At 37.4% G+C, this 14,252-nt stretch overlaps 1 protein-coding gene across 3 annotated transcripts in view; it reads left to right on the top strand.

The window, feature by feature from the left end:
* Positions 1–13,439, top strand: part of IMPA1 (inositol monophosphatase 1) — a 28,719-nt gene extending 15,280 nt beyond the window's left edge. For 2 of the 3 annotated variants that reach the window (XM_006727135.3, XM_031025138.2), the window contains exons 8-9: positions 10,910–11,061; positions 11,947–13,439. In XM_006727135.3, the coding sequence (XP_006727198.1) occupies positions 10,910–11,061; positions 11,947–12,062 (268 nt within the window). In that variant the 3' untranslated portion in view covers positions 12,063–13,439. Of the gene's footprint in view, positions 1–10,909; positions 11,062–11,472; positions 11,617–11,946 lie in introns of all 3 variants that reach the window. The other variant, XR_014144269.1, reaches the window with a different exon arrangement.
* Positions 13,440–14,252: the final 813 nt, after the last annotated feature.

Here is a 14,252-nt window from a genome sequence, read left to right as displayed (position 1 = left end):
GAGCCCAATGCGGGGCTTGATCCCAGGACCCTGGGATCATGACCTGAGCCGAAGGGAGACACTTAACGACTGAGCCACCCAGGCGCCCCTTTGCTTTTGTTATTAATTGGCTTATATAATTGGCTGCTCCCATGTTAGGGGCATAGATACTTAAAATTGTTAGATCTTCTTGTTGGATAGACCCTTTAAGTAGGATATTGTGTCCTTCCTCATCTCTTATTACAGTCTTTGGTTTAAAATCTAATATGTCTTATATAAGGATTGCCACCCCAGCTTTCTTTTGATGTCCATTAGCATGGTAAATGGTTTTCCACCCCCTCACTTCCAATCTGGAGGTATCTTTGGGTCTAAAATGAGTCTCTTGCAGACAGCGTATTGATGGGTCTTGTTTTTTCATCCAATCCGATAGCCTGTGTCTTTTGATTGGGGCATTTAGCCCATTTACATTCAGGGTAACTATTGAAAGATAGGAATTTAGTGCCATTGTATTGCCTGTAAGGTGACTGTTACTGTATATTGTCTGTGTTCCTTTCTGGTCTATGTTACTTTTAGGCTCTCTCTTTGCTTGGAGGACCCCTTTTAATATTGCTTGTAGGTTTGGTGTGGTGATCACAAATTCTTTTAGTTTCTGTTTGTCCCGGAAGCTTTTTATCTCTCCTATTTTAAATGACATCCTAGCTGGATAAAGTATTCTTGGCTGCATATTTTTCTCATTTAGCACCGTGAATATATCATGCCAGTCCTTTTTGGCCTGCCAGGTCGCTGTGGATAGGTCTGCTGCCAATCTAATGTTTCTACCATTGTAGGTTATAGACCGCTTGTCCCGAGCTGCTTTCAGGATGTTCTCTTTGTCTCTGAGACTTGTAAGTTTTACTATTAGATGTCCGGGTGTTGACCTATTTTTATTGATTTTGAGGGGAACTCTCTGTGCCTCCTGGATTTTGATGCCTGTTTCCTTCCCCAAATTAGGGAAGTTCTCTGCTATAATTTGCTCCAGTATACCTTCTGTCCCTCTCTGTCTGTCTTCTTCTGGGATCCCAATTATTCTAATATTGTTATGTCTTATGGTATCACTTATCTCTTGAATTCTGCCCTCGTGATCCAGTAGTTGTTTATCTGTCTTTTTGTCAGCTTATTTTCCATCATTTGGTCTTCTATATCACTCATTCTCTCTTCTGCCTCATTTATCCTAGCAATTGGAGCCTCCATTTTTTATTGCACCTCATTAATAGCCTTTTTGATTTCGACTAGGTTATAGTTCTTTTACTTCTCCAGAAAGGGTTTCTCTAGTATCTTCCATGCTTTTTTTTCAAGCCCAGCTAGTATCTTTATAATTGTCAATTTGAACTCTAGTTCCGACATCTTACTAATGTCCGTATTGAGTAGGTCCCTGGCAGTCGGTACTGCCTCTTGTTCTTTTTTTTGAGGTGAGTTTTTTCGTCTTGTCATTTTTTCTAGAGGAGAACAAATGAATGAGAGAACAAAATGCTAGAAGGGTAACAACGACCTCAGAAAAATATATATTAAACAAATCAGAAGAGACCGGAAACCAGGGGAAAAGAAAGGGAAAGAAAGAAAAAAGAAAAAGAAAAATATGTGATCAAATATGATCAGGCTGGTGCATAGATCAGTGCCACACACTAGATTTCGGGCGTATTTTGGTCTGTTAGAAGAAAGTGCCTCCCAAAATTTTAAAGAAAGAAAAACTTATATGTACAAAAATAAGGGTAAGTACAATGAAGGGATGGAATATGACCGTAAAGATGGAAATTATAAAAGATTTTATAAAAGGAATTGATAAGTTGGTTGAAAAAAGAGAAATTAAAAAAAAAAAGAATGTGATCAGGCAGGAGACTAGAACAAAGCCATACACTAGAGATTTAGGGTATATTTTGTCTGTTAGAAGAAACTGTATCCCAAAATTTTAAAGAGAGAACAACTGGTATATATATACATATATATATATATATATATATATACATACACCAAAAATAAGGTTAACTACAGTGAAGGGATAGAATTTGACTGTAAAAATGAAAAATAAAAAATATTTTTAACAAGGGATTAAGATGTTGGTTGAAAAAGGGAATAAGAAAAATTCGAACAAAAATAGAAAAAATTAAAAAAATTAACTTTGAAAGACTAAAGAATCAGGGGGGCAAAAAAGCCATGAATTCTATGTGCAGTATTCCCCTAGTCCTTGAGTTCTGCTGTTCTCATTGACCGGTAAACTTGGTCTTGGCTGGCTATTCTTGCTGATCTTCTGGGGGAGGGGCCTGTTGCAGTGATTCTCAAATGTCTTTGCGAGGCGGAATTGCCCCGCCCTTGCCAGGGCCCGGGCTAAGTAATCTCGGGTTTACTCTCGGGAGCTTTTGTTCCCTGCAAGCTTTCTGTACAGCTTTGGAGGAGGAGAGTGAAAATGGCAGCCTCCCAATCTCTGCCCCAGAGGAGCCAAGAACTCGGGGCCCCACTCCTCAGTGAGCCCCCAGAGAAAAGCAGTGAATCACTCCCATCTCCCTGGTCTCCGGCAGCACTCCATGCTCACCTGGCCTGTGACCGAGCGTTTCTATCTCTGGCACCCGACCCAGTGTGGAGTCTCCAATCCCAGCAGATCCCTGCAGTGTGCTCCCACGCTGCTCCTCCCGGGGGTAGGAAGGGGAGGCTCCCCGGATCTGCCACTTGTTGGGTCCCTGCTGAAAGAGCAGTGGCCTGACTATGCCGCGGATCACAGTTTATGGCAACCCCGAGGTGAGAGCCCACGCCTCGGCTCTGTCTTTGCAGCCCGCTTCCCTACTCCGATACCTGGGAGCTCTGCCACACTCAGGCACCCTTGGTCTTTCTGTGACCCTGAGGGTCCTGAGACCACACTGTCCCAGCGAGGGTTCCACCACTCCCACTCCCCCACCCCCACTTAGGCACTGGAGTGATGTCCCTCAGCAGAGCAGACTTCCAATTTTTTGCTCCGCTGCTCAATCAGTTGCTGGTAACAGCCAACGGAAGCCCCCTCCCCCACCGTCTATCTTCCCGTATACTGCCTCGGATTCACTTCTCTGCACGTCCTACCTTCCAGAAAGTGGTCGCTTTTCTGTTCAGAGGGTTACTGCTATTCTTTTCTTCGATCTCCTGTTGAGTTCGTAGGTGTTCAGAATGGTTCGATCCCTATCTAGCTGAATTCTTGGGACCAGACGAAATTTAAATCTACTCCGCTGCCACCATCTTGCTCCTCTCCATTTACTTCTTTTTTTTTTTTTTTAAAAGATTTTATTTATTTATTCATGAGAGAGAGAGAGAGAGGCAGAGGGAGAAGCAGGCTCCCAAGGAGCAGGGAGCCCGATGTGGGACTCGATTCCAGGACCCTGGGATCATGACCTGAGCCGAAGGCAGACGCTTAACCATCTGAGCCACCCAGGCGCCCCCCTCTCCATTTACTTCTATAATGTTTTCTGGCATCATGGTTTAGGGAATAATTTCATCTTAAACATATCTTTGAGGCTCTTTTAGATGTCAGGCACTCTCCTAGGTGCTTTGCAGATATTTATTATAACCATTACAACAGTGGTCCAAAGTAAGTTGGTCTCCCCATTTTGATGACAAGAAAAGTAAAACTTGAAGAGAAAACTCTCAAGATTACAGTTTTAAGCAGCTAAGTAGGGGTGCAAACTCAAAGCTCTGTGATACCAAAAACTGTCCTTTTTACTTTATGCCATATTAATCCTATAGAAGGATCAGACTAAAATAGGATTCAGAAGACATTTGTAAAATCTAGACCACAGCCTTGATTATTTGGTAATTAAGTACTCTCTCTGGTAATATTTGTTCATAAAAGAATATCTTCTTTTCTGACTATAAGGCTCCTTGCCTGAGAGCCCATGATATTTATTAGAAATGGACAGAAGCATTGCCAGTAAGTATCATTATTGTTCTTCCAGCCTACAGTTCTGTCTCTGAATAGAAGTACCGAGGGGTTATTTATGAAAGATCTTGATATTTGCTTTCTAGGACATGAGCTATGAACTATCGCATATCCCATGAGAAAAGGGGAAAATTTTGTCTGCCATTCTTTATATAAACTATCAAAAGCCACTAACATTAATTTGGTTTTATCTATTTGGAAAGCAGTGAAACATCTGTTTAACATTTGTTAAACAGTTCTTTCTTAAATTTGATATGCAGTAAGAAATAAGCAGTAAAGCATATTTGAAACCAAAGGCATCACATAATTTTAATCTTTTTTTTTTTAATTGCTTTGGTGTAAAGGTGTATCATTTTTAAGTTTTTTGGTGGAGTCTTTAGGGTGTTCTATGTATAGTATCAGGGCAGCTGCAAGTAGTGACAGTTTTACTTCATTCCTACCAATTTGGATGCCTTTTATTCCTTTATCTTGTGTGATTGCTGCAGCTAGGACTCCCAGTAGTATGTTGAAGAAAAGTGATGGTAGTGGACATCCTTGTCTTGTTACTGATCTTAGAGGAAAAGCTGTAAGTCAGTATTTTACCATTGTGTTTAATGTTAGCTGTTGGTTTTTCATATATGGCCTTTATTATGTTGAGGTATGTTCCCTGTAAACCAACTTTGCTGAGGATTTTTAACATGAACAGGTGTTGAAATTTGTCACATGTTTTCTGCATCTAGTGGGTTGATCATGTGATTTTTATTTTTCATTTTGTTGATGTGGTGTAGGACATTGATTTGTGACTATTGAACCATCCCTGCATCTTCGCAATAAATCCCACTTGATCAGGGTGAATGATCATTTTAATGCATTGTTAAATGTGGCTTGTTAATATTTTGTTGAGGATTTTTGCATCTATGTTCAGCAGTGATTTAACCTGTAGTTCTCTTCTTTTGTAGTGTCTTTGGTTTTGGTGTCAGAGTAATGCTGGCCTCATAGAATGAATTTGGAAGCTTTCCTTCTTCTATCTTTTTGGAATAGTTTGAGAAGAATATATATTCTTTATTTTTTTATTATTTAAAATTTATTTTATTAGCTTTTCCTTAATGTTTGGTACAATTCACCTGTGAATCCATCTGGTCCTAGACTGTTGTTTGTTGGGAGTTTGATTACTGATTCAGTTTCATTGCTAGCAATTAGTTTGTTCAAATTTCCTATTTCTTCCTGATTCAGGTATGGATGTTTATATGTTTCTAGGAATTTATTCATTTCTTCTAGGTTGCCCAATATAATTTTCATAATATTCTTTTATAATCCTTTGCATTTCTGTACTATCAGTTATTTATCCTCCTTCAGTTGTGACTGATTGAGTCTTTCTCTGTTTTTGTTGATGAATGTGGCTAAAGGTTTATCAGCTTTGTCTTTTCAGTGAACCAGCTCCTAGTTTCATTGACTTTTTTTTTTTTTTTTTTGTCTCTATTTCTGCTCTAGCCTTAATATTTCCTTCTATTAGCTTTGGACTTTGTTCTTTTTATAGATCTCCTAGATATAAGGTTAGGTGTTTGAGATTTTTCTTGTTTCTTAAGTTCGGCTTGTATTGCTATAAACTTCCCTCTTAGAACTGCTTTTTGCTGCATCTCAAAGATTTTGGACAGTTGTATTTTCTTTTATCTCCATAAATTTTATTCCCTCTTTGATTTCTTGGTTGACCCATTGGTTGTTTAGTCTCTGTATTTGTGTTCCTTTCCAGATTTCCTCTTATAATTGATTTCTAGTGTTATACGATTGTGGTCAGAAAAGATACTTGGTAGGGGCGCCTGGGTGGCTCAGTTGGTTGAGCGACTGCCTTCGGCTCAGGTCATGATCCTGGAGTCCCGGGATCGAGTCCCGCATCGGGCTCCCCCTGCTCGGCGGGGAGTCTGCTTCTCCCTCTGACCCTCCTCCCTCTCATGCTCTCTGTCTCTCATTCTCTCTGTCTCAAATAAATAAAATCTTTAAAAAAAAAAAAAAATACTTGGTAGGATTTCAGTCTTCTTGATTTTATTGAGATTTGTTTTGTGGCTTAGCATGTGATCTGTCCTGGAGAATTTTCTATGTGCACTTGAAAAGAACATATATTCTGCTGTTTTCAGATGAAATGTTTTGTATATATCTGTTAGGTCCATTAGTCTAATGTGTTGTTCAAAGATACTGTTTCCTGTTGATTTTCTCTCCGGATGGTCTATACATTGATGTAAGTGTTGTGTTAAAGTCACCTACCATTATTGTACTATTGTCAATTTCTCCCTTTATGTCTGTTAGTAGTTGCTTTATATGTTTGATTGTCCAGTGTTGGGTACATAGATATTTACAATTGTTATACCCTCTTTTTAGAATGTTCCCTTTATCATTATATAATGCCCTTCTTAGACTTTAAAACAAAGACTGTAACAAAAGAATTTTGTGTGATCTAAATATTGCTAGTGTGGCTTTTTGTTTCACTTCTGTTTTCATGGAATCTTTTTCCATCCATTAAGTGTATACATGTCTTTAGGTCTAAAGTAAACCTCTTACAGGCAGCAAATGGATAGGTCTTGTTTTTTAAATCTTTTTGGTCACCCTATATCTTTTGATTGTAGCATTTTGTCCTCTTAACCTTTAAAGTAATTATTCATAGGTATTACTTATTGCCATTTTGTGACTTTTTTCTGGTTGTTTTTCTCTGGTCCTTCTCTTGTTCTCTTCCCTTGTGGTTTGATGGCTTTTTAGTGTTAAACACACAAAAAAGAGAAAGGAATCAAAAGTATATCTATTATAGGTTTTTGGTTTGCAGTTACCATTAGGTTCATATTTAACATCTTATGGGTATAGCAGTCTATATTAAGTTGATATTTGCTTAAGTTCAAACAAATTCTAAAAGCACTAAATATTTACTCCCCTACCCACGTTTTATGAATGTCATATTTTATATATATAAATGTATATATGTTTTATGTTGTGTATCCTTGACTCATTTTTGTACATAGAATTTATTTTACTGCTTTTGTGTTTTCATCTCCATACTGGTTTTATAAGAGATTTACCTACCTTTATTACATGTTTGCATTTATTTGTGAAATTTCTTCCTTTCATAATTGTCTTACTGTTAGGGCCTTTTCTTTGCACTCAGAATTCAACATTTTGTGTAAGGATGGGTTAGTGGTAATGAACTCCTTTAACTTTTGTTTGTCTGGGAAACTCTTTATGTCTCCTTCTATTCTGAATGATTATCTTGCTGGATAGAGTATTCCAGTTGCAGGTTTTTTCCTTTAAGCACTTTGAATATATCATGACACTGTCTTCTGGCCTGCAAAGTTTCTGCCAAGAAATCAGCTGGTAGCTGTTTGGGATTTCCCTTGTATGTAACTGTTTTTGCTCTTGCTGCTTTTAAAATTTCTTTTCATAATTAACATGGCAGAAAGTAACGACAGTGTAGGGAGATATGGATCTCCTTGGGTTCATCTTGTTGGAGGGTCTCTGCCTCCTGGATATGGATGTGTGTTTCTTTCTCCAGGTTAGGGAAGTTTTCCGCTATTATTTCTTCAAATAAGTTTTCTGCTCCTTTCTCTCTTCTCCTCCTGAGATCCCTAGAACACTAACGTTATTATGCTTGATGAAATCACAGAGTTTCCTTATCTTTTTTTTTCTTTTTTTGCCTTCAGCTTGGTTGCTGGACATTATCCTGTCTTCTAGATCACCAATCTGTTCTTGTGCATCCTTTGTTCTGTTGTTGATTCCCTCTGGTGTGTGTGTGGTGGTTTTTTCCCCCCCCATTATTGAGTTCTTCATCTCTGATTGGTTCTTTTTTTATATTTCTTGTCTCTTTGTTGAAGATCTGAGATCTTTTTTTTTTTCCCCCTCAAGTCAGTATCTTTATGACCATTACTTTGACTTCTTTATCAGGCATAGTGCTTATCTCCATATCATTTAGCTTTTTTGCTGTGATTTTTTTGTTCTTTCATTTGGAACATATTCCTTTCTCTCCTCATTTTGTCTAACTCACTGTTTCTGTATATTAGGAAGGTCAACTCTGTCTCCTGGTCTTGAAAGTAATGGCCTTGTGAAGAAAAGGTTCTGTGGGGCCTTTAGCCCAATGTCATCAGAACCAGGCACTCCAGGGGTGTCTTCTCTGTGGGCTCTGTGCACCCTACTATTGTAGCTCAGTCACATTTGCCTTCAGTCCAGTTGGCTACAATGACCTATCTTATTTTGCCTGCTGTAGGCACATGCCAGGTTTGGTCCTGCACCATTGAGGGGCTTGAGACCACTGCATGCTTGTATGTGGGAGGTGTCTGCATCTAGTTTGCCCTAGCTATGGCAGGGCAAGAGGTCAGGGCACTTTCCCTGCGGGGCTCCCTGGGAGGCTGTTTTTGTTGGGAGGGGTGGGCAGTCAGATTAGATATCTATACCAAGTCTGTCTGCTCTAGCTGTAGGCACACCAAGTGCAGGGCATTCTCCCTGGGTGGCCAGCTAAAAGGTTTGGCTGCTGGAACTATGGGTGTGCTGGTGTGTGGGGTTATCCCCCCTCTACCCAAGGAAGAGTCACTTTGGAGTGGCACTGATCCTTGCCGGGGCTGCTTGCAGGATGTGGTGGGCAGGAGCTGCTTTTCAGGAACCCCTACCAAGTTGTGGGGTGGGGGGTTGTATGGGTGGGTCTGCAGGTGAATGTGAGGGTGAGTTATGTAGTGCTAGCAAAATAGGTGGAGAGGGTTTACATGGGTTCCCACATGTGTCAGGCTATTTAGGCTGGGGGAGATGAAGTGATACATGGCTACACTTTTGTTCTTGGAGAAGTTTCCTGAAGATACCTGCCCCTCCAGCACTTGTTCGGTGATTAGTAAATAAATCTCTTTCTGTGTATACCACAGGCACTTTTCAAATAGCTACTTTTATGCTGTGTCTAGGCTGGGCTATTTATTATTGGTTATTTTGGCTTATTTTAGGGCAGGGATGGTTTCCCATTGCCCTCCAGCTCTTCCAGAGCTAAGCCTGCTAATTTAAAGTACCTGGAGTTAAACCCTAATTTTAACAGCTTTTAAAGTTAAGCCCCACTGGTTATCAGAGCCAGATGTTATGGGAGCTCATCTTCCCAGTGTGTTTCCCTAATGCCTGGGGTACCTGGCATGGAGTCTGATCAGCTCACTTCTCCACGCTTGTGATATCCCTCCTGTTTGTGGTTAGTCTCACCAGGAGGGTTTGATTCCCAACTGCATTTCTGTCCCCTTCTGCCCTTTTTGATGTGGTCTCTCCACAATTAACTTTGGAAGGTCTGTTTTGCCAGACTTTGGGTCATTTTTCAGAGTGATTTGCACAAATAGAGCTGTTATCTTGGTGTGTCTGTGGAAGGAGTTGAGTGCAGGATCCTCCTACCACTCCATCTTCCTGATCTCCCCTAACTCCTGTTATTTCCTTTTCAGTGAACAGATATCACTGTCTTATATGCAGCGGTTTAAATAATTACAAAAGGAGTTGGAGTAAAAATCATTTGAAAATTACTTGCAGACATGATGAATGCTTTTTCTTAAATATTTCAGTTTGTGTTCCTTTAATAAAGGGGATGCTCCCTAACATAACTATAATACAGTTGTAAAAATCAGGAAGTTAACAGTGATATAGTGACTTTATCCAAATTTTGAAAAAAATCAGATCCAAGATTCAATCCAGGATCAAACATTGCATTTAATTATCATTTCTCATCAGTTTTCTTTAATCTGGAACAGTTGCTTAGTCTTGGTCTTTTTTTTTTTTTTTTGAAAAATGTAGGCTAATTATTTTATAGTAAGTCTCTTGATTTGGGTTTGTCTGGTTTCCTCAAGATTAGAGTTACACATTTTTGGCAGGAATGCCAGAGAAGCAATGTTGTGTCTCTCAGTGCATCAGAGGAGGGGGCACTTGATACCTTTTTGTCCCATTATTGGTGATAATAAGTTAGATCACTTGATAGGGGTAGACCATTATAAGGATGCTTTCCCATTATAGGTACAGGCATACCTCAGTGATATTGCAGGTTTGGTTCTAGACTACAGCAATAAAGCAACTATATCAATAAAGCAAGTAAAATGAATTTTTTGGTTTTCTAGTCCATGTAAGTTATATTATACCACGATATATGAAATGTATAATAGGATTATGTCTAAAAAAGCAATGTACATACTTTAACATTTTATTACTAAAAGCTAATCATCTGAGCTTTCAGGGAGTCATAATCATTGATCAACATAACAAATAATGAAAAAATTTGAAATATTACAAGAATTACCAAAATGTGACAGAGACACAAAGTGCCAGTAGATTTGCTTGATGCAGGGTTGCCACAAACCTTCAGTTTGTAAAAAATCAATATCTGTGATGTGTGATCAAGCACAATAAAATGATATATGCATGTATTATGTATCTTAGGGAGAGATACTTTGACATTATGTAAATACCAATCTTGCTCTTGCTCATTTTGGCATTTATTGGTGATTCTTGAATCAGTTATTACTGTAATGGCTCATCAAAGTAGTGTCCATACTTACCTTAATCTGATATATTTCCAGGGAAGAGGTGCAAACCTGAAATACTCTTTTCAGGTAGGCCTCTGTCTCACCAGAGCCCAGGTGTGCTGTTACCCTTTAGTCACACATACTGATGTGTACACACATGGCAATGACCAATAACATATTTTACTCCTCCTAGAGACTGCTTGTATTATGGGTCTGTAGTTCGAGTTGAGACAAATATGAATATACGTGCATGCCATTATAGAAGAATGATGGCATTTTTTTTCCCCCGAAAATATCTTTGTTTTAGTGTTTCTTACTAAATGATTGATCTGTGGGGATTAATTTTATCATCTGTATAGTGTATCATAATTAGATTTTATGTATTTTTATTTTAAAATTAGATAAGTTTTGTTTTTTGTTTTTTGTTTTTTTACTTGTAAATTCTCACCTAAACTAAAGGAGGAGCCTTTTTGAAGGATTTTTTTTAATCTTATTTTTAAATGTTATTTGTTAGGATCCGAGGTGTTGGGACAGCAGCTGTTAATATGTGCCTTGTGGCAACTGGAGTTGCAGATGCATATTATGAAATGGGAATTCACTGCTGGGATATGGCAGGAGCTGGCATTATTGTTACTGAAGCTGGTGGAGTACTAATGGATGTGACAGGTAAAATTATGGGACAGTAAAGCATTTTTCTCTCTGGTACTTTCCTTTATATGTGGCTTTTTTCTTTTAATGTTTAATATATGTTACACTTAAACTCTTAAAGGCCAAACAAAAACAAGCCATGTAATTTTCTGCAAAATCAGAATAACAAATTGAGAGAGGCAAGGATAAGAAGCTAATTGTAATGTGGGAATAATAATGATAAATGACTAAGCCTCTTCAAACCTGTGAGTATCAGGAACTCTTGAGACGCTTTTGGAAAATTACAGAAGGTCACTGAATCTGAGGTTTGTACCAAGAGCTTTTTGGTGACTGGGGTGGTTGACAATGAACTTCCCCCACCATCACTTTCTGCCTTGGGCCTAGAGAGGTTAACTTCTTGCTTTGAACTGATGGTGAAATGTTTTAAAGTGAAGAGTGAACCTGGGCCGAAAGATATTCACTTGTGATCTGGGAGAAAGGCAATGAAGAAATAAGGAAATGGGAAGGAGAGATATGAAAATGCTGTGCTGTGGAGTCAAATTTCCTGTCCATAGATTCCCAAACATGAAAGAGGTAATAAAAGTAACAAAAAGATTAGAAAAAGAACACAGGAAAGAAGTAGATGAAGCTAATATTACACTGCATGTTAACTAACAAATATAAATAAAAATTTTTTAAAAAATGGCATTTTTCAGACCGGTATGATTGAAACGCTCCCCACCCCCAAAAAAAACCCTGGTATTTACTAAAAGATTCTTAAAACTCATTCATGTATTGCCAAAGCTTAAGCATTATGGTTATGACAGTTTTTTTTAAAGAAAACAAAGTATTAAAATGTTATGATTGACCATAGTACATATTGCTATACTAGTTTTACAGGAATTATGTTTGGTTTGATTTTAGGTGGGCCATTTGACTTGATGTCACGAAGAATAATTGCTGCAAATAGTAAAACATTAGCAGAAAGGATAGCCAAAGAAATTCAGGTGATACCACTTCAAAGAGACGATGAAGAGTAATTGCAACAGCCCCACATATTCAATCACAGCTGCATTTCCCCATATTTGCTGACACACTGATGGTGTTATAAAATTTAGGACATTTATTTCAGATGTATAATATGGTTGGTTTAAATTGTCTTTGATATCCAGATTAAAAAATTACAGTGTTGTATATTTTACTAAGGGTATGAAAGAAGAGCTGAAATATTTCATTGTTTTAAAAATTCTGCGTGTAAGAGTATACTTTGGGGAAAAATACACAGGTAGTTGAGACAAGGTATCAATCACATCAACTGAAATAGCAGTTTCTAAGTGTATACGAGCCTCTGAAATTTTGACTGTACATTAAGCATTCTTAATTAGGTAACTTTTTGGAAAAAATTTTCTTTAGTTCCCAAAGCCATATTTAATTAAATTTGTAAGTATATAATGGGTACTTCCTAGACCAAGGTTTTTTTCTTTTCAGAGAACCTAGTTTTATTCTACACATAGCATCTGTCAAATATGGGCAATTCAAAAACAAGCATTGAGAGAATAAATATTTTGGAGGTAGCAATTCCTAGTTATAACATATATAAAGTAATGAGCTCACCACCCTTTATTTTTACTTTAGGTTTTGAAGTAAAAATGATCTCATCATCGTTTTCATATTTTACATTATCATTCCTTTTAACATTTCACATTGCCACACCATTTCAATTACCGTATTGCCAGATAACATTTCTAATTGTGGGCATTTCGCAGTTAATATATTTTCCAAGACCCTGCATTACAGTATTTGTTTGGATTCTCTTAAAGACCCTATGTAAAAAAGCTGTTTCAAAAAAGCATTCTCATCAGGTATCTACTTTTCTACTATAATTAGGTACACTATAAAATTGTACTAAATTCAATATTCATGTTTTAAAGATCTTCATATTAACCTGGTTGTGCACAGGAAACCTAGAACCTGGCAGATATACTGTACTGTTAATACTAAACTATGTTTTTTCCCCCAAACTCCTTAATTTCTTTGCCACCAGTACTCAGTCTTAAAATATTCCTTAATAGTCTTTGGCTTATGAAACTCAAAGAAAACTGTTCTAGTTCATAGATATTTTAAAAGGTTAATTGACTGCTTCGCCTTGTCCCTGGGCACTTGAACAGAGTATTAAGTTTTGTTATGGTCTCATGTGAGCCTTATATTTGATAGAATGAAAAGTGCATCTATAAAGTAGGAGGTTATTTTATTGTGCACATCTAATATATTTAAAAATATACTAAGATTTGAGTATTGTATTTGTACAGTTGGTCATGTGCAGTAAAAATAACTTGTACTATATTCCTCTATGGTTAATTTTTCAATTAAAATTTATTTTAATTAAGACTAATGAATAAAATTTTAAATAAGTATGATTGAACATTGTTAAAGTTTATAATTTAAAGTACTTCTAGGGGTTTTGTGTTGAGTTGTATATATTTGACATCTGCAGTTGTGATTTAATATATGTTCTTGGGGGTTTTTTTGCCAGTTTTCCCAGCTTTTCTGAAAGACTTGATTTTTTTATTCTAAATGCAACTAGGTAATTTGTGGCCGAAATTTCTTTGGACATGGATAAAGGATTGACAAGTGAGTTATCCAATAATAGTTTGAAAATTTGAGTAATAGAAGTCCATCTCTCCAACTCTTAGCAGTTTCTTCTAGTCTTTACATCCATCTTTTTAAAGATGGATATATTCTGTTACATACTTATTGGCTTTATTCATTATCTGTTAACTTGCTGTTATAGAAGATGAGGATTTTGTACTTTTAACTCACCCATGAGTTACCTTTACCTCTTCCTTTTCATCCTCCTAGTATGGTAATATCTTTCTTGTTAAATTTATATTCAGTGTTTAACTTAGGACTTTTATTCACTGGTTAACTAGTATGTTATGATTATATTTTCTTTCCTGTGCAACTTTTGTTCTTCTTGAAATTAACACATTTTCCCCAGGATTGTAAAACCTCTTTATTTTCTACTTGTCTAGCCCTAATCAGGTATTCTGTTCTATTAGCACTGTTTTCTTTTCCTCCTATAGATAGACTTTTTGGTGCCCTTTTCCTTTTCTTCCAGTGTGAATTGGTTACTGGCTAAGTGTGCTGCATAGCAGTCCTCCTGGAGCTTCTCTTACGTTCAGTCATCTGTGTCCTTGATCTTCCTGCTCATTTCCTCATTTTGGTGAGCC

This window comes from Leptonychotes weddellii, chromosome 4, assembly GCF_054177405.1.
Source record: "Leptonychotes weddellii isolate Sample4059 chromosome 4, ASM5417740v2, whole genome shotgun sequence".
Classification (NCBI taxonomy): Eukaryota; Metazoa; Chordata; class Mammalia; order Carnivora; family Phocidae; genus Leptonychotes; species Leptonychotes weddellii.
Note: the sequence above shows the minus strand (reverse complement) of the source record. Positions and strands in the feature narration are given on the sequence as shown.